The 21,577-nt window shown below is 34.2% G+C and overlaps 1 protein-coding gene and 1 long non-coding RNA gene across 7 annotated transcripts in view; one reads left to right on the top strand and one right to left on the bottom strand.

Moving 5' to 3' along the window:
* nfixb (nuclear factor I/Xb) overlaps positions 1-21,577 on the bottom strand; it is a 276,181-nt gene that overhangs the window by 233,811 nt on the left and 20,793 nt on the right. For 5 of the 6 annotated variants that reach the window (XM_056453183.1, XM_056453178.1, XM_056453179.1 and 2 more), the window contains exon 2: positions 17,915-17,998. In XM_056453183.1, the coding sequence (XP_056309158.1) occupies positions 17,915-17,998 (84 nt within the window). Of the gene's footprint in view, positions 1-6,748; positions 6,876-17,914; positions 17,999-21,577 lie in introns of those variants that run through there. The other variant, XM_056453180.1, reaches the window with a different exon arrangement.
* LOC130220915 (uncharacterized) overlaps positions 6,917-21,577 on the top strand; it is a 49,466-nt gene continuing 34,805 nt past the window's right edge. The window contains exon 1 of the long non-coding RNA XR_008836243.1: positions 6,917-7,071. This is a non-coding gene — a long non-coding RNA (uncharacterized LOC130220915). The remainder of the gene's footprint in view (positions 7,072-21,577) is intronic.

Raw genomic sequence — 21,577 nt, 5'->3', positions numbered from 1 at the left:
ATAAAACTAAACAGTCAACTTTATCAAATGAAATGAGTGTAGTTAACACAAAATTTATAACTCAAAAGTTATTTCTACTCATTTGAAAAGGGTTTTGAACTCAGTGTTGAAGGTAATGAGGTCATTAAATTCCTCATTACCTTCAACTTAAATGAAGTTCATAATACTTAAACTCATTAAATAAATTAGTTTTTTTAACTCAAATGGTTTGTAGCAATCAGTTTCCTTTAACTTTTTGAGTTGCCTTAACTTACTGGGGTTTACAGTTCTCAGTTGGTTTGAGTTCTCTCCATTTACTGAATTTTACTGTGCTCAAATTGCATCATTTACTCAAATAGATTAAGTTCACAGCACTCATTAGGATTAGTTTTTGAACAAATGGTTTGTTGCAATCGATTTCCTCAAATGGTTTGAGTTAGCTTCACTTTTTGGGTTTTACAGTGTGATTTACAGGCATATTTTGGACATTTTGTGAGTTTTATTATTGGTTTTTGGTTGAAAACTTATTTTTTTGACCCATAAAATGATTCTAATTAGTTTTTTTATTTAAACGTATTGAACGCTACTTTTTTGTGATTAGTTGGTTGATTGATTCACTGTAAAAAGCAATAGCTGGCTTTACTTTTAAAAATTGAGTAAGCATTCCCTTAAAAATGATTAAGTAAATGAACTATGTGCATAATTAGAACTGTTAAGTTCACTTAATTTTTATAAGTTGCAACAGAAATATATGTATTAAGTTAAATCAACTTGCCACTTTTAAGGAAATGGGTTTACTCACTTATTTTAAGTAATTGCTTTTTAAAGTGTAAAGTGCATGTGAAGTATCTGATTTACAGGCATATTCTGTCTATTTTGTGAGTTTTATTATTGGTTTTTGCTTGAAAACTCTTTGTTTTTTGTTGACTGGCCACAGAATTGTCTGTTCCAAAATCTAAATACATTGAAAATAAATATTTTAAATTGGTTTCTTTAGCTATTGACTATTTGAATTTCTATATTTTATTTTGAAATACAGAATATTTTTCATTCGGCTGACTTGCTGTTGACTAAAACATTTGATTATTGGTAAGATTATTATTGTCATATCCAAAAACTGCATTTGAAAATGACATAAATAGTTAAATAATTCACTATAATATTTTCCTTTATGCTCTACAATTACAAATAAAATACGCTAAATACAGTGAACAACTACAAACTTAATTTAATTTGATGTATTTACACTGTATCCAAAACATTACAGACATATACTCTTGCCCGGGGTTGAATGTTTCCGAATACAGATTTTAAAATATCAACACACATGTTAATGACTGAGTGTGAGCTGGGCTTAAAAAAGGCAGGTGTGACCCTGCAGCTGTATGTGATAATCTCTCTCTCTCTCTCTCTCTCTCTCTACACACACTCTCTCTCTCTCTCTCTCTCTCTCTCTCTCTCTCTTTAATTATACAAAACACAAGTACATAATTAGACATAATTTTTGATGTCGGCCCTCATTTCTGGGCACAAAGCAAATCAATTTAATTCAAAACGACCTTCAATGGTCAGTAACATTTCTTTGGTGAATAAGAGGAAACTCATTCAGTGGCATTATAGTCATTTGAATAAAAGTGTAACAGCACACACAACTGCTTTCTGGAACTTTTTACGCAGTAAAATATAAATATGCATTAACATGGAAAGCACTTTCCCAAAGATAAATTCCTTTTGAACAAATTAACATTTTTGTCCAGCATGTTTACAATATTCATTCATTCATTTTCTTTTCGGCTTAGTCCCTTTATTAATCTGGGGTCGCCACAGCGGAATGAACCGCCAACTTATCCAGCATTTTTTTTTATGCAGCGGATGCCCTTCCAGCTGCAACCCATCACTGGGAAACACATACAGACTTGTTCACACACACACATACACTACGGACAATTTAGCCTACCCAATTCACCTGTACCGCATGTCTTTGGAATGTGGGGGAAACCGGAGCACCCAGAGGAAACCCACGCGAACGCAGGGAGAACATGCTAACTCCACACAGAAACACCAACTGACCCAGCCGAGGCTTGAATCAGCGACCTTTTTGTTGTGAGGCGACATCACTACCTACTGTGCTACTGCGTTGCCATGTTTACAATATATATATATATATATATATATATATATATATATATATATATATATATATATAAATATATAATCAAAATGCGTCGTTTAAGTTTGATACAAAGATACTAATATATAAAAAAATATATAGTTATAATAAAGCGCTCAATTCACTTTGCTTATGAGGCTGGTAAATAGTCTCGTATGGCATTGATTCAAAATCGATACCTACACTGTAAAAAAAAATATGAACAATTAGTCCTGACAGCTTAAACTAATTTTATAAGTTACGCAAGCTGTTTTAAGTCAGATTAGCATAATATAAGTTCAATGGACTCATAAGGTTAATTTGATTCAATTTAAGAATTTAAGGCAACCAGGATTTTTTTTTTTTTTTTTTTTACAAACTGTAAATAAATGCCGAAAAGTCAGGACAACAAATATTTTTATGTTGCTTTAACTTATATTAGTATGTTAATCAGGCTTCAACTAAACATATTAAGCCATACAAAGTTAATTTTATATTTTAGTCAGTTTGATTGACATAAGTTGAGATGACTAGAAAAGTTCATTTGATTCAACTTAAATTTTGAAGGCAGCGATATTTTTGTTTACTGTGTAGATATTACAATCTGGTAACGTACTGAATCCAAAATTATGATACAGCCTTCCATAATTTAATCATACACTGTAAAAAATGATATGATCAATTAGTCCTGACAGCATATATTTTAGGTCATTGTAACTTATTAAACTAAGTTAGACATGTTCTAACTTAATTTTATAAGCTACACAAGCTGTTTAAATTCTAAGTCTAACATAATATAAGTTCAAATGACTCATAGGGTTAATTTGATTCAGCTTTAGAATTTAAGGCAACCAAGATTTTTTTTTTCAGTGTAAACTGTATGACTGTAAATTGTAACTGTAAAAAACTGTAAAAAGTATGACAAAAAGTCAGCACAACAAATATTTATACTTATTTAAATAAGTTAATCGTTTTTCAACTAAATGTATTAAGTTATACAAAGTTTAACTTAATATTTTAGTCAGTTGCAAGTTGAGATGACTAGAAAAGTTAATTTGATTCAACTTAAAATTTGAAGGCAGCGATATGTTTATTTACAGTGTAGATATTACATTCTGGTATCGTATCAAATCCAAAACTATGATATCGATCCATCCTTAATTTACATCAATTCAATCATAAAGATCTTGAACAATATCCGTTAGGGCTGCGTGATATTAGAAAAAAACTGACATGGCAATATTTTTATTTACTGCAATATATATTGCGATACACGTGCAATTTCAGCAGATGACTTAAATAGCTTGTAAGGAATTTATAATTTCAATTGGGATGATTCTGTAGGGGAGCGTATCTGCATAAAACATCATTTAATAAACGACAAGCAAAGGTAAATACAACAGAGAAAATATGCAAATAAACAATGATTTATGATTTTCTGGTGAGTCAAACAGTAATTAGAAGCTGAAATTAAATAATCACCATATAATTATAATAATAACACTAATTTTCATTGAGTAAATAATTATATAATGTACAATTCATCTTTAAGCTACAAACATTTCATTTATTGTGCCCAAATTTGCTTCAAATTCTTACAGTCAGGCTTTAAAAACACATGCAAATAATAAACTTTGTAAGGTTAAAATATGAAATTACTCCACTATGTTGTTAACTGTAATGTCTGGTCAACTATATTGCAGATCCCTGTGAAGTGACTACTGCGACTCGCACATTGTGATATCGATGCTGGAACGATATGTTGTGAAGCCCTAACATCCATTTCTGCCTGATCTAGAACTCACTATCCCAGTGTATTTCTGCACTAGTGTTCACTAGCAAGCTTCAGTACCTTTTTATTTACATTTAAAGCCCTCAATGAGCTTCCAGACCAGCTTTAATTATGAACAACCTTCAAACAAGCTGAAATGGAAATCTATTCATGAGAAACGAAGCTCGAGTGCAATGGTGAAGACCTGCTTTCTCTCGGTCTCTCTTCTCTCAAAGGCTGCTTAAATTGACTAAAACACTGATGCAAGTGCAAAGCTAATATTACTGCAATTCTATATTCTATGTACAGACAGACAGACGGATGGACAGATAGATAGACAGATAGATGGACAGATAGATAGATGGACAGATAGATAGATAGATAGATAGATAGATAGATAGATAGATAGATAGATAGATAGATAGATAGATAGATAGATAGATAGATAGATAGATAGATAGATAGATAGATAGATAGATAGATAGATAGATAGATAGATAGATAGATAGATAGATAGATAGATAGATAGATATAGATAGATAGATAGATAGATAGATATCCAATAAATAAATCATTTGGCACATTTGCTTTTCCAGTTGCGATTGACCCACTGCCGTTGTTTTCTCTGGAGCCAACGCAGGTATGATTCAGTGCAATCTAAACAGGAAAATATGGAGATTTCAGACCCAAGAGATAAATCTGTTGCAGTCTGCTTAGTAAAAAGCCACCTACACTACACTTACAGTAATCTGCACACGTCATGACGGACATACACTGCCTGTACTGTACATAAACGCTACAAAGAATTCCTCATAAAAATGCCACGTTATGAAGCAGCTTTTTTTTTTTTTAGACTCAACATGTCTATTAAAATCACAGAATAATTCCTTGTTCAAATTGCACCACTTTAATCAATTAGGGAACACGGCTGCGCACAGTAACTATTGTATTTTAAATGGGAAACAGGCCGGCGCTTGCATGCCCCAAAGAAAAACAAACGCTGCCTGGATCTGCAAGCATGTGGTGGGGGCATGGAAGTAAAATTGTTTTAATAGAACCACTGTAAAACTCGGGAATGAATTACACATGACACACGCAGAGCAAGCCAAACTGTCCGCCATGGCAGAAATATAAACAACCGCACCATATGACAGAGAGACTTGCACAGGGAAAACGTTGTGTGTTATAAGGCAGCCATAATTCTGAAGACAAAAGAATCGGTAGAAAAAATGAGGGAAAATAGCTGTCAGCTCTGCTCTGTGATGTACGATTGTGAGTTTAGACACAGACATAATGAATGAGAATGTCTGTTTGTTACAAACGTGATTGAAATGATAAATCTGCAAACACCTGGTTTAAAAGCTGTTGTGTTTATCAGTAAAAAAGTTACTGTAAAAAAGTATATTTTCTTAAATTAATATATACAGTGCTCAGCATAATTAAGTACAGCCCATTTGGAAAATGAATATTTTTATCCATTTCTCAGTAAATATAGACGTATTTTTGCGCATTTAAACAAATCAGATTAAACATTTATTAAAATAATATTTTAATCACCAAAATTTATTTAGAAATTAAAAGATAATGCAATTAAATTCAAGCTAAATATTGCAAAGAGAAACTACATTTTTCAATTTTTTGTTTCTCTTGATTTTTCCTCTTTTTAAATTTGTATTCAATATTAATAACAAGTCCTAGTTTTTAGAGTGTTATAGTAAGTTATTTTGTTAGATAAGCTCCAGATTTGGCTCCAGTACTGACTAATTTAAAGTATTTGCACAAATACTGTATAGCTTCCAATTAAAAATGTGCATTTAAAAGACAGATTTGTGAGAAGTGTACTTATATATATGATGAGCACTGTATATAGCTAAAGAGTAAGCTATATGAACACAAAACATCGGAAATTAATAATGTTATTTCATTGCATGGCAAACACATTTCTCTAACAGTGTAAAAATGTGCATTAGACTTTTTAAAATGCATAAATGCACAGAAATGTACTAAATAATCAGATTTCACAGGAATGTGACCTTAAAATGGTTTACTTTTTAATACTAGAAAAATGACCTTGTTTAAGCTGCCTGCAGCTCGTAATATAGCAAAAGGCTCTTTACACGTTAAATACAAATAAAGATTAATACATAAATGCGTTATTTGCACTGCAAAGTGTTCAGTTTAAGTCTAAAAACTGCATAAACTAACAATTTACTGATCTTAGCACGAATTAACTGTAGTTGGGAATAATTCTGAAGAATTTAGAGGTGAATCAGGAATTGTTATTTTACACCGGGTGCATTTGAGTCTACGCACAACCTTAAAAACGTCTCCGGCAATATTTTCCCAATAAACCCATATAAATACATGTTTAAAAGCAAAGCCGCATACTAATCAACACAAGCATTCGCTCAGGCTGGCAAACTTGAGTTTTGGTGCAAAGCTGGCGACCTCTGACATTTCTCCGAAAGAAAAAAATAATCTGATCAAGTTCAACTCTTCCAACAACAACGCCTAACGCAGGACTTTCCAAAACCCGCGCGCGTCTTCCAATCTCTCCAAGTGCAGCGCGGGACCGAGAGAAACAAGCGCTCAACTCGCTGTTAAAAAGTCTAGCTTACACATGCACTCCTCCTCCTCTTATATTAAACAGATTCCAAGCGAAGCGCCATTTTCTGCCCAAACCACGCGCGCTGAAAACGCGTAAAGAAGGTCAGCTGGAGACGTGCCACATAACGCGCGCTCTAGTAGCCTACAACTCCAGCAGCCCCGAAGCCGCGGGGACCCGCTGAGAGAAAGACAGACAGACAGCACCGCGAATCAATCAAGCAGAAAAAGAAGGAATGCGTTACCTGTGTGAGGCAGTATGGAGAGTACATGCTTATATGTGAGATGCTTTACTGAAGCGGGATGGAAGTGGCATTGCCGTCCCGCGCTCGCTCACTGCACGCTGCTGTAACTCCGCCTAAAGCGGCTGAAAGTGAAAGCTTGCACAAAGTTTTGCGAAGAGAAAAACTTTCTCTCCCTCCCTCTACCGCGGGTCGTCTCCCTCTCTCTCCTTCTCTTTCTCTCTTTCTCTGACTGACTGAACAAGCGTCTTATCAGCCTGACCGACACGAGTCTCGGTGAGATTTGAGTGTTAAAGCATGTGTGGAAGCTGCGTGAAGTCTGGAAGGTAAGATTTTCATAGCTCAGCATAGTGTAAAGTAAAATAACGAGTAAGGTCAAGTACTGTAAAAGTGCAGCTACAGTAGCAGGGATTGTCTTCAGAACTTTAAACATTCGAGAAAGGTTTTTAGGAATACATTAAGAACAAGCATTTTTTTAGTGACGTCGATAGAACGTTCTTTCAAAGTTACTTCAAATAATTTCTCACAAACATTATTACAATACACATTATAAGTACTATTTTACCTAAAAAAATGTTTTAACTGATTAAATTATTCGACATTTTCAAACGTTTCTATAGTACTTGTACCCTAATGTTCTAATATTCTAATATTTATTAGCAAAATCTGTTTAAACATGTTTAAAAAAAAAGTAATGATATTGAGAAATAACGTTTTTTTTTTATGAAAACATTCCTAGAATTGCTATTTGAAAAAGACAAATCATTCTCACTTTTTACATTAGCTGTTATAATGTGTAACAGATAATGAATAGGCATAGGACAATAACCGGTTTAAAGGTTTACTGTGGTTTTGAACAGTCAAGGTTTTAAAACTGTTACAATTTTCTATTGTACCGTTCTTAAGGTATTTGTAAGGTTGGGTTTTTTTCAGGGCAACAGTAGAAAAGGACTCTCCACATCACAAGCTACTGGTCATTCCATGATTCAGTAAATGACAATCATTCGAGAAAGGTTTTTAGGATTATGGCGACCCCAGATTAATAAAGGGAGTAAGCCGAAAAGAAAATGAACGAATGAATGTTAAGAACCCCCCCCCAAAAAAAAACAACGTTTAAACTGAGATTCGACGTTTTAAACATTACTACAGTACTTGTACCATAATGTTTATTCTAATATTCATTATCAAAATACGTTTGCAAAACTAAGAATTTGAAAAACATGTTTAAAAAGTAATGATATTGAGAAATAATGTTTTTTTGATGAAAACATTCCTAGAATTGTTATTTTTAACTGACAAATAATTTTCATTTTTTTTAATTATAGGCATGCATGATAACCGGTTTAAAGGTTTACCTTGGTTTTGAACAGTCAAGGTTTTAAAACTTAACATTTTCTGTTACACCGTTCCTATAGGTATTTGTAGTTTTTTATTACAACTATTTTATTAAGTTTATTTTAGGACAACAGTAGAAAAGGACCCTCCACATCACAAGCTACTGGTCAGTCCATAATTCAGTAAATGACAATCATTTGAGAAAATGTATTCCTAAAACCCTAAAAACAAGCATTCTTTTAGTGACGTTGATAGAACGTTCTTTCAAAGTTACTTTGAATCATTTCTCACAAACATCATTACAATACACATTATATACACACCAAGCTTTCCCCCCCCAAAAAAATATTTTAACAGATTCAACATTTTAAAATGTTATTACAGTACTTATACCATAATGTTTATTTCAACGTTCATTACCAAAATACTTTTGCATACTTAAACATTTTTAAAACATGCTTTTAAAAAGTAATGTTATTGAGAAACGTTTTTAATGGAAACATTGCTAGAATTGTTATTTTTATATGACAAATCATTTTCACTTTTTACTTTAGCTGTTATAATGTGTAATAGATCATGAATGATGATAACCAGGTTTACCGTGGTTTTGAAAAGTCAAGGTTTTAAAACCGTTAACATTTTATGTTATACCCTTCCTAAGGTATTTGTAAGTTTGGGTGTTTTTTTACATGTTTTTTTTTTTACACTATTTTATTAAAGTTTTTTAGGGCAACAGTAGAAAAGGACCCTCCACATCACAAGCTACCATGATTCAGGAAACATCTGAAAAACAAATCTCTTATAAACCAACATCCAGCATGCTGTAGAGCTGAACAGTGCCGTGGCTTACTTTAGATCCAAAGAAAAGAAAGATATCCAAAAACACCTTTTCAAGTTGAAAAAAAAATAAATAAAATAAAAAATAAAAAATAAATAAATAAATAAATAAATAAATAAATCAGTGTTTTTGAAACTTGAAACTTTGAATGCAGCAGAGGTCAATGATTTATTTAAATTAATTAGCCATTTGGTTGTTTCAAAATATTTTAAAATGTAAAAAAATATATACTATGTTCAATAAGGGGAAAAGTTGTGTTTTTTTACCTAGCCATTTAAGAACATATTTTAGAGCAGTAATTATAATACCATGATATCGTGGAACTGATATTTTTACCTGAGCTTATCATACCGTCAGAATCTCATACGGCCCATGCCTAATCATGAATTTATTTTAATTTAAATAATATTTAATATATGTGGAATTCATATTTAAATGCACATAGTATACAATGCCAAGTATGACCCACATGCTTATGACATTTCTAGTATAATTGTGATGTAAATAAACTAAATGTAAAAAAAAAAGGAGAAAAAAAGAAATAAAACAAAATGTGAGCACTCTTTATTTTATCCGAATCCTAATTTTATTATCCTAATCCTAATTAAAATAACATTAGGTAATATGTGTACATTGGGTAATTTCTTTACCTAAAAACAAATAAACTTTCTGTTGCATGTGCAGAATACGAGTCTTGAATAATATTTTGTAAAATATGAACACATTTAATAAGGCTGTTACTGTCATCTTCAGTTCTTTGTTTCTTGAATATTTGTATACAACCTTTACATACAATAAAAAGATGGTTCACCCCAAAATGTACTGTACATTTACTCACTCTCATGTGGTCTCTCATCTTTGAGTTTCTTTGTTCTGTTGAACACAAATGAAGATATTTTGAAAAAGGTTGAAAACCTGTAACCATTGACTTTCATAATATTAGTTTTTCCTATAATGGAGGTCAATGGTTACAGGTTTTCAACATTTTTCAAAATATCTTCTTTTGTGTACAACAGAATAAAGAAACTCATAATGGTTTGAAACAAGTACAAGGTGAGTAAATCATGACAGAATTGTAATGTTTCTCTTTATGAAGTGAAAAAAAGTGCAATTATATAAATAAATAATAACATAAATAAACATATTTGTGTCTGTAAATGAGTCTCAAATACAAATGTACTATACGCTGTACTCAGTATTGCATTCTCTGTAAGAAAAAAAAAAAGATGTGCGCAAAATCACCTGGTCTACACACACACACACACACACACACACACACACACACACACACACACACACACACACACACACACACGCACACACACACACGTCACCCCCCCAAACTTCAAAATGAATGTGCCTTGCAAAATACATGAAAGGAGTGAACATTAAGGAAAGAGCAGTATAAAGTCCTGGAGCGCGTCCCTGGGTGGGGATTTTTGGTGGGGGTGAAGTCATTGAGCAGAACCGGAGCTGAAGGCTGGATGTGCCACCGGAGGCCTGGAGATTTATGAGGCCCTGCTGCCGGTGCAGTTCCACCGCAAGCCACTGCAGGGGAAACAAAGACAGAACTCCGCACTGTGTGGCCAATTACAGCCCTCTGCCAAAACAACCCGAGAGAGAGAGAGAGAGAGAGAGAGAGAGACAGAGAGAGAGAGAGTGCTGTACGCCGCTTCAGGACCACCACACAGCAAACATATTCACCTGCGGGAGTCACTAGTTACCTCACGTCCCCTCTGACCTGCTGTGTGTCCTAGCACATGCTACACATTTCGCAGTAACATTTGTAGATTTCTGTAAGGCAGGGGTTCCCAAAATTTTCAGCCCGCGACCCCCAATATAACAATGCCAGTGACTCTCAACCCCCAATATCCTCTGAGGTGGTTATAAATATATAAAGCTTGCACACAACCGCACTCGCATAACAGGAGGCCCAAGTCTATTCATCGTTTAATTTTGGAGAACGCCACTCGGAGACCATCCTCCATGTTCACTTGCGGCCTGTATTTATTTTTGATGTACGTGAGTGCAGTAAAGGTGTCAGAAACTTTTATCTGGTGCCATTAAATCAATGTGCTGCATCTGACACTATTGCTGTGTCTATAATGAAATCACCTAGAGGTCGCAAAACATTTGAAAGGCTGATGGCTTTTTATTTGCGTGTTGTTTTTTAATCTTTATTATTAACATGTTAACAATGTAACTATTGACTACTATTTTGTTCTTCAGTAAGTTATGGATAAAATATGGTCATTCTAATAGTTTAATGAAATGAATTTGATTTTTGAAAATCACCAAGCACCCCCCCCCCCCCCTCAGTTACCCCCACTTTGGGTACCACTGCTGTAAGGGACATGCACTCAAAAAACTGACATTTGCTGTTTGTTCAAACTACTTATTTAAATTGAACTGACAAAACACAAACTTTGTGTTATTTGGGGAGACAACTTGATTGTTTTATGTTCAAGCTACTTAAATTTATATAAACAAATAAGTTAACTCAATTCCTTCATGTTTTCCCAACACAAATCGATTGTGGTTTTTTTTTTCCCAGTATGTTTGTGTTTTTTTTTTATTTTTTTTTTAAGAGTTTGACATGTTTGTGATATTTGTGGTAGGGCCTTTACAATTTATCTTTTTTTTTTTTTATCACAATGTGCACATCTGCAATAATCACATCGCAGGATTTATAGAAATATAGTTTAGCAGGCACCACTATTCAGAACATGTGATGTATGGAGAATTTAAGGAGATTTATGGAAAATGTAAACAAATTTTCCATTAAACAAATTGAGTCTTTACATTTAATTAATGTATGTATTTTGTGTATTACTGCTCTACTGTATTTAACTACACAACAAAATGCTGGGTTGTTGTAACCCATTGTTGGGGGTCAAGTATAAACAATACTTTGAGTTAAAATTGAGTTAAAAAGTGTCATTTTAATTTAATTGAAAAAAATAAAAATAAATAAATGTTGGGTTTGTTCAAATGTTGACCCAACATTGGGTTATTTGAGTAATTTATTGTAATATTATATAAAAAATAGCTATTTAAGTATATTAGGTAAAATTGTTTTCATGTTTGCCTATTATATTTAATCTGTATTCACACAATATATAGATCACACAAATCTAAATATCAACATGTCAGTTTGTCCAATATCGTGCAGCTCTAATTTGAAGTATGATCTAATAAGGGCAACACAATTGTAATTCGACAATTCACAACTTTTTGATAAAGTGGCGAATTTGTACGATCTTATTTGTACAGTTTAGTATGATTTGCTCATCGCCCAATGACAGGTGGTTTTAGGGATGGGGTTTGGGGACACACCCTCCTTTTAAAAATCTTATATTTTTATACAACTGAAATCATATGAATTTTAGTCATTTGAAACAATAAAATGTTTTAGAAATTTTATATTTATATAATTAAGTCTGTAAAATATCTGAAAAAGTGCTGGCAGTTTATTATCGGGTTTTTGTAGCATTATTAAACCCCAGACCAGACACTGTATAACTTCAAACTATTAAAACCGTTCATAAAAGTCCCTTTCTCAAACTTTTTGACATCAAAAGTTGTTGTAGAAAAGATCAAAGATCAAGTTTCTATAATGCAATTCAAAAACACGAATAAATGGGCAAAAAAACATGACTTTTTGTGACAATACGAAAGATAGTTATGTTTCCTCATGAGATTGGGCTGGATAATCTTTATATAATGTAAATACAAAATGTGAACTACTGACCTTTAGGAGAACTAAAACAAATATCTTTACTCAACAAATAAACAATGAATAAATTACTCGAAGCCATACCTAATATATCCGTTGCATATCAGAGAAACTACCATTACATATCAGAGAATTTACATATCAGTGGGTTTTTTCCTATACTGTAGCTGTATATATTAATTAAAAAATTACAGAATCTGACAAACAAAACAGAAGGTCATTAACCAAAATATCCATATAAAAGCATCTTTTTAAAAGCCACAGGATCTTCTCAAACATTTGGATAAATAAATAATACACTCAAAAATTGATGTTTGATGTTTACAGCAAATTACTTATTTACAATGAGCTGAAATTCTGGACTTAATTATTTTATGTTTAATCCATTTAAATATGTAAAAACTAATAAGTTAACATAATTATTTCATGTTGTCCCAACCCAAATCGATTGTGTGGCACCCAGCATTTTTACAGGGTAGTTAATGTATTAGCAAAAATACATATTATTATATTTATATTATTTTATCTTTTTACTGTTTACTGTTGTTAACAAATGAGTAGTACTTACTAGTATAATATACACAAATAAACATGCAATAAATGCAGTACAGCATTTAAAGGTCTTGTGAAGTGCTTTGAAACATGCATTTTTATTCGATGGATCTCAAAGAGAGGGTGGGACATAGCTCCTCCCCGTTTACAAAAACAGCCAATAGCGATTTTTTAAAACCATTATAAAACCATTGATCCATTTAAGTGACAAACTACAAGTTCTACATGTTTATATCAGTTTTATATCTTCTAAACCTGAATTTTGTCGCTGTTTTGGAGCACACCAGCTTATAGATATCTTCAAAATTAACAATACGTATACCAACATCTAAAAAACGTATTTAATTGCATGGGACCTTTAATTTTTGAAAGCATTTCACATCACAGCACATTTTTATGGCCGCTTCCCAAATGGTTTTAGTCTTTTTGGAGTACTGAAGGCAGGTGGATTGAAGAGGAAGGGAATTTCCTGGGTTTTCTGCCCTGATTTGTAGTAAAATGCCACAAACGCAGCTGAAAGCGCGGCAGCGGTAAGAGCAGAGGAGTGACGTGATAACTCATGTACCACCTCTCAAGATGTGCCCCACATTTAGTGGTTTGAGTGGGTACGAGACTAAACTAACACATGACACACGACCACACCAGTAAATCAAGAGCTGCTGGATCTTCTGCAGTGAGCACATCTACATCTATATCTGCTGTGTGCTGTACATGGGAGCTGAATGCTGGACATTTCTTTCTACAGTTTAAATAGAAAACAGTAAAACTTAACTTTGGCATGGTGTGGGAGTCAAGGTTTACCTACTGCATGCTTATTTTGGTTGTCTCTACATATGTTAAATGTGTTCAAGTTCAGCGGTTCTCAGCTGGTTTTAAAGGCACAGATGTGAACAATGGTGGAAAGAGTTGTGCTGCTAAATACAGTAGTTTTATGGGAAATTTGATAAATGTACAATAAAATGTCTTTAATTATAACAAATGCTAACTTAAATACAAACAAATGGTTGACTATAAATACTAAAAACTATTAAAAGACCACACTATAAAAAAAGATATCATTAAAAAGTCATGACTGCAAATTTTAATAAGTTAATAGTTAATCAGGTTTCACCTACATAGTTTTAATTATGCAAAGCTCAACTCAATATATTTAAGTCCGTAGTTGAGGTGACTAGAAAAGTTTATTTGATTCAACAAAAAATAGTGCAGTAATAACTGATTTAAAATGTCAAATCATGAGGAATACACACAGAAATAAATTACAAAAATATATAATACTCTTTCACAATATGCATTTTCAGGCCCCTCTTTATATTCAGGATCTTTTACGTGGTCACTCCTGTGGCCAGTCTCTGAGGTCTCCTGGCAAAGACCTTTTAGCCATTACCAGAACACTTCTTAAGACTAAAGGTGACCGAGCCTTCTGTGTTGTAGCCCCAAGGCTCTGGAACTTTTAAAAAAAACATTGGTCAAGGTTTTAATTAACAGTATGGTGAGCTGGCTTTACATTGGTGTTTCTATAGTTGGATTTTTAACTTCTTTTAATATGTTTTCTTTTATCCATTTTCCAGTTTTCTTTTGTTGTAAAGCACTTTGTGACTTAATGTCTGTCAAAGGTGCTATATGAATAAACCATTTCTTACTTTTACTTAATGTTTTACTGTATATTTGATTAAATGAATACAGTCTTAGTGAGCACAAATCATTCATTTGTTAAAAATCTATTCTTCAAAATCTTTAAACACTATTTTTTTTGTTTAGTTGCTTATTTTCAAATACTTGTGTGAATTAAACACTTTTTTTACTTTTGTGTAAATTAAAAATATACAAATAATACAGGTGTGTGTGTGTGTGTGTGTGTGTGTGTATGTTTTACTTTTTTTTTTAATTATATGAACTAAAACGTATGCTTTTTATATGCAATTTGAAAGTATAGCTCTATGTGTGTGTTTTTCAGTGTTATTTAATTATTTAATTATTTTTTAATAATATATTTAATTTTGTGTATAGGTTAACCCAAATTAAAACAATTAAAACATTTGTACAACAAATTTATATTCATATTATAAAACATTTTTATATTTTATTATTTATATTAATAATAAATAATATTCATATTTAATATCAATTTATACATTTATTAATTACATGTTAAATTATATATTTATATTAATTCATTTATATTTAATATATATTTAACATTAATAATTTATTCATTCATTTTCGGCTTAGTCCCTTTATTATTCAGGGGTCGCCACAGCGAAATGAACCGCCAACTTATCCAGCATAGGTTTTATACACCCATACACTCATTCACACACATACACTTCGCACAATTTAGCAATTCACCTATAGCGCTTGTAAACCAGAGCACCCGAAGGAAACCCACGCCAACATGGCGAGAACATGGAAAACAATGCGAACTGACCTTGCCGAGGCTTGATTCAGCGACCTTCTTTCTATGAGGCGACAGCGCTACCCAGTGCGCCACCCTTATTTTTTTTAATAATATAATTCTGTGTATGTATGTTAACCAAAATTACATTAATTACTACTTTATATACATCTTAAAAAACATTTTATTATTTTAATCTTTTAAAGTCAAGTGCTATTCTGGGCTTTCCGCCTGGATTTTGCCTACCCAAGTTTAAAAGCTTCCCAAATCCACATGCGGAGGTGTAAATGCAAAAGTTTGGTGTCATTTTAAAGAAAACCCTTTGAATTTTCATAAAACGCTGTTGAAAGAGATTAAAATAATTGTATATTTTGTCTGTATTATAACAAACTCCTCCAAAGAAAGAGGCGCTTTTTTTTTGTAAATTAAAATTTGAAAGTGTCCCTTTTAGGTTCTGTGTGGTCTAGGTAGCTATAATTAATTTTGGTGGTTCCTGCACATATCAGTAATCATAGGAAAAAAGAAAAATATCTTGATCATAATCTATGTAAAAGTTATTCTATTCCGACTGATGAGAGAACAGAACCACTTATAGGGTATTGGGCCAGTTTGGACCATAACATTTTAAGAATGCGGAAGTAAATGACGTCACGGATCCGATACCGGGTCCCAGAGTTTTAATTTAAATAATGTTATTAATTAAATGTATAAATTTATAAAATTAATAATATTCATATTTGATTTTGAAGTTATATACTTATTTTATTATATATTAACTTTAATAACCATTTATATTTAATATAATATTTAACATGAATAATATTTATATTAATATATTTATAAAATATTTATATTTTAATCATATTTTATATTATTTTAGAAAAAAAGGGTTAAAAAATCCTAATTTGAAACTTTTGAGTGAGCACGTTCTCACTTTCTTATCTTCATGTGTGTTTATTTGCACTGTATTTTTGCATCCTGAATTATTTAGGTCACACTATTTTAATTTTATTCATTTTACATTTTAATTTAAGTTACATTGCAACTACATGTCAACTAATTCTCATTAGATTATTCAATTCAATTTTTTCAATTCACCTTTATTTGTATAGCGCTTATACAATGTAGATTGGGTCAAAGCAGCTTCACATAAAAGGTCACAGTAAATAGGAACAGTGTAATTCAGTTTGTAGTGTTTAAGTTCAGTTCAGTTGAGCTCAGTTCAGTGTGGTTTAATAATCACTACTGAGAGTCCAAACACTGAAGAGCAAATCCAACGATGCGCACCTCTTCAGATCCCAGATTATAAGTAGACTGTTAGGTTGGGGTTAGGGTTAGTGTAAGTTGACATGTACTTGCAAAGTTTCTTATAGTCAGTTAAATGTCTGTTGAAGGAGCAATATCAACAGATATTAGGCAGACAGTCTACTAATACTCAATTGGACCATCGAAATAAAGTGTTACCATTATTTTTAATTCCATTTAAATTATGAAATATTTTTTAGAAAACTGCTGTTTTCTATTAATCAACCAGACATCGTGTCCGATCATCTAGCTATTACTCTAATACAAGAAATAAGAACTTCTCCTGGTATCTCCACAAAATTTCGAAAGAATAACCTACTGCAGTAAAAACACAGCCAGGTTCTCCTTTTACTCTAAATTACCCTGTCGGACGATACAGTCTGACACATTCCTGATATCCAGCACGGCTATATTTCACACCTCAACCCACCCTACTGCACTTTCAGCCAATCATGTCTCCTCATTTTCCCTCCATTTCTAAAAGCGCCTGCTCTCTGAGACTCCGGAGAAACCCAGCTCTCCTTTTTTTCCCCCCAATGCATTGGCAAAAGCGATCCGCTGGAAACGAGGACTAGAAAAGCAGCTCCCAGCTCATTAACAGTCTCATTTTCAGTCATCCACAGACTCCCCTTCCCATCTCTCCGTCCCGCCCTTCTGTTTTTATGACCATTTTATTTCACTCCCATCGCTGTAAATCCAGCGTGCTCGCCGGGTGGAATTTTAAAAGCTGCTCTCCTTTCTGTATTTTTTTCTCTCTTTCTTTCTGCGCCCTCCCTTTCTCGCAGTCTTGCCCTCATGTACACTTCTCATTTTATAGAAGTATGCACGTTATAATTTTCATTTCCCACAAGAAAACAGCGCTCCGGTAGAGTTATGAGGCTTACTTTTCTGCACATGTTGCTGTGTTTTACTGCATATGGAAATAATGATCAAGGTTATATTTTGCAGTCTTTTTTCTTGACTGTGTAACATCAGTAATGATGCTAAAGGAATGATTAGGACACATACCCTGTAGGAATCAGACACGACGAAGCACTCTGGTATCCCAGGACCTCTGGAAGGGTCTTCGTTCACCAGAAACGGTTCGGTGGCCTGAAACAGATTATAACAGTCATTAGTATTATCATCCTCACTGTGCTGGTTATGGCTTTTATTATTTATCTATTTAGGAGTCCCTGGATGATTCTTTAAAGGTTTTGTGAGCTCTTTGCCATAGTATTGCTTCATCAGATTGTGGTTTAGGCTGAGACACAAATCATATAGTCACATACACTCACTGGCCACTTTATTAGGTACACAGGTCCAACTGCTAGTTAAGGCAAATTTTAATGCATTTAGGCATGCAGACATGGTCAGGATGATCTGCTGCAGATCAAACCAAGCATCAGAATGGGGAAGAAAGACGATTTAAGTGAATTTTAACGTGGCATGGTTGTTGGTGCCAGACGGGCTGATCTGAGTATTTCAGAAACTGCTGATCTACTGGGATTTTCACACACAACCATCTCTAGGGTTTACGGAGAATGGTCCGAAAAACAGAAAATATCCAGTGAGCGCAAATGCCTTGTTGATGCCAGAGGTCAGACGAGAATGATCAGACTGGTTCGAGCTGATAGAAAGGCAACAGTAACTCAAATAACCACTCATTCCAACTGAGGTATGCAGAAGAGCATCTCTGAACACACAACATGTCCAACCTTGAGGCAGATGGGCTACAGCAGCAGAAGACCACACCGGGTGCCACTCCTGTCAGCTAAGAACAGGAAACCGAGGCTACAATTCACACAGGCTCACCAAAATTGGACTATAAAAGATTGAAAAAACATTGCCTGGTCTGATGAGTCTTGTTTTTTGCTGCAACATTCGGATGGTAGGGTCAGAATTTGGCGTCAACAACATGAAACCATGGATCCATCCTGCCTGTATCAATGGTTCAGGCTGGTGGTGAAACGGTGTAATCCCTTTAAGACCACAGCGTACCCATATTCTGATGGCTACTTCCAGCAGTATAACGCACCATGTCAATGTGCGAATCATCTCAGACTGGATTCTTGAAGATGACAATGAGTTCACTGTACTCAAATGGCCTCCATAGTCACCAGATCTCACTCCAATAGAGCACCTTTGGGATGTGGTGGAACGGGAGATTCGAATCATGGATGTGCAGCCGACAAATCTGCAGCAACTGTGTGATGCTATCAACAACATAACACCGTTACACCACCAGCCTGAACCATTGAGACAGGCAGGATGGATTTATGGTTTCATTCCGTTCATTCCGCTGTGGCGACCCCAAATTAATGAAGGGACTAAGCTGAAAAGAAAATGAATGAATGAATAAATGTTGATGTACTGGATTGGAATATTGAGTAGGGGGTGGGGCTTTCTTTTTGTGCATCATTCTCTCATAGCAAACTAACTGTAAGAGGGGCATGGCTAAGAATATTGTGGCTGAAGCAGTCAAACTGACATCATCAGAAAAGGACCACCACTCCAAACGCAGAAGCAAACGTTCAGACTTTGATTGAAGATTACAAAACAAACTAAATACACCTAAATACAATGTACACTAACAACTGTTGGGTTTGTCCATATTTGACCCAACACTAGGCTTAAACAACCTAGTATTTTTATAGAGCATATGTATATGAATTATTTGTAGCACAACAATATTATTTCAAAAGATTTCCAACAGGTTCCCCGAACCGAAAGTGCAGCCTGTAATTTGAAACATGTGGAAAAAGGAAAATAGTAAACAAAACGTCTAAAAGGAAACCCAAAATAAAGTGTGACCTGACTTGTTCACTTGACACACACTCACACACACATTCACGAGGAAGGCCGGAGTGTGTTGCGGAAGTTGTGAGAGAACGCAGCAGATCTTGGACTCGTGCGGCCTGTAATCATCACACAGTCAGAGCAGACTCTCCAAACTGGTCCCCGTTCACACCTCCTGACTTCCCAGTATAAGCGTGACTTATTCAGCACACAGAGACTCTTTCACCCTACACGACCGCCAAAGGTGGTTTGTTATTTCTTATTCTCAGAGTGTCGTGTCCATTCATGCCAGTTCATTGGTATGCTGAGAGCTGCTCTGACTGGGTGTGAGGAACTCAATGAGCCTCCGTTCCTGCCTCTCCAAATCACACGCAGTACAGCCCAGGGCTAAACCCAAGTCTGCGCTCACACTGCGGCATTATGGGGCAAGAGGTCTCCACCAGTCGAGTTTGAAGCAAATGTGATTAACTAATACACAAAGACCGGGAAGGATCGCTCTTGAATGGAGGTCTGAAGTATTAGCTCTGTCTGGGATGTTTCAGCTAAAACTTCTTTAGAGGGAAACGAGTTTAAAAATAAAAAATATAGTCAGCGTCAGTGGCGTAGTGGTTAGTGCGTTGACACATGCACTCCGGTGCTCACGGCGACCCGAGTTCGATGCCTGCCTCATGGTCCTGTGTCGATCCTTCCCTTCTCTCTGCTCCCCATGCTTTCCTGTCAATACTCTCTACTGTCCTATACATTAAAGGTGACTTGTTGGATGAAAACGGTGCTTTATTCACACGTCTTTTATGCGATAATCCAGTTTTGCGCATAAAGTTAATTCACATTTTTGGATGGAAACATAGCTATTGACGCCCTGGTCATTCTTTGTGTGCCCAAAAAAATCTCAAAACTGACCACTTCAGGCGCTTCTTTGGTGGAAACAGGGTTAAGGGCCATTCACATATCATGTCTAAAAGTGCGTGGAAAGTGCGAACGTGTCGCTACCTTTAGCATTTTCAACTTGCTTTGCCAATCACAGCATTCTAAAAGTTAAGATGTTTTCCACTAGGTGTGCTGTACACCTCTATTGGAAATAACGAATTTGTGTGCGCAAAAGACACGATATGTGAACGGCCTTATGCTGCTAGCTTCAGTTAATCCAGTGTGCATGCGTATTAGCCTCGATCTACAGTTGAAGTCAGAATAATTCGCCCCACTTTGATTTTTTTTTCTTTTTTAAATATTTCTCAAATGATTTTTAACAGAGCAAAAAAAATTTCACAGTATGTCTGATAATTTTTTTTCTTCTGGAGAAAGTCTGATTTGTTTTATTTCAGCTAGAATAAAAGCAGTTTTAAAAAACATTTAAAGTTTAAAATTAGCCCCTTTAAGCTATATTTTTTCAATAGTCTACAGAACAAACCATCATTATACAATAACTTGGCTTATTACCCTAACCTGCCTAGTTAACCTAATTAACCTAGTTAAGCCTTTAAATGTCTCTTTAAGCTGTATAGAAGTGTCTTGAAAAATATCTAGTCAAATATTATTTACTGTCATCATGGCAAAGATAAAATAAATCAGTTATTAGAAATGAATTATTAAAACTATTATGTTTAGAAATGTGTTGAAAAAATCTTCTCTCAGTTAAACAGAAATTAGGGGAAAAAATAAACAGGGGGGCTAATAATAATTCTGACTTCAACTGTACATGCTCGGAACTTTAAACTAGCGCACAGTTAACAAATTTAGTTGCAGCAATTTTGTTCCGTCCAACAGAAACGTGGTGTTGAGAAGCCTTTACGATTAACCATGACGAATTAAAGCACGATTAATAGTGGAATTGGTTAATCGTTGCATCTCTATGTGAGAAATTAGCTTTGCTCTCGAAATAAGTGAATCTAATTG

The sequence above is a fragment of the Danio aesculapii genome, chromosome 3 (assembly GCF_903798145.1).
Source record: "Danio aesculapii chromosome 3, fDanAes4.1, whole genome shotgun sequence".
Lineage (NCBI taxonomy): Eukaryota > Metazoa > Chordata > Actinopteri > Cypriniformes > Danionidae > Danio > Danio aesculapii.
This window is presented reverse-complemented; position numbering and strand designations above follow the sequence as displayed.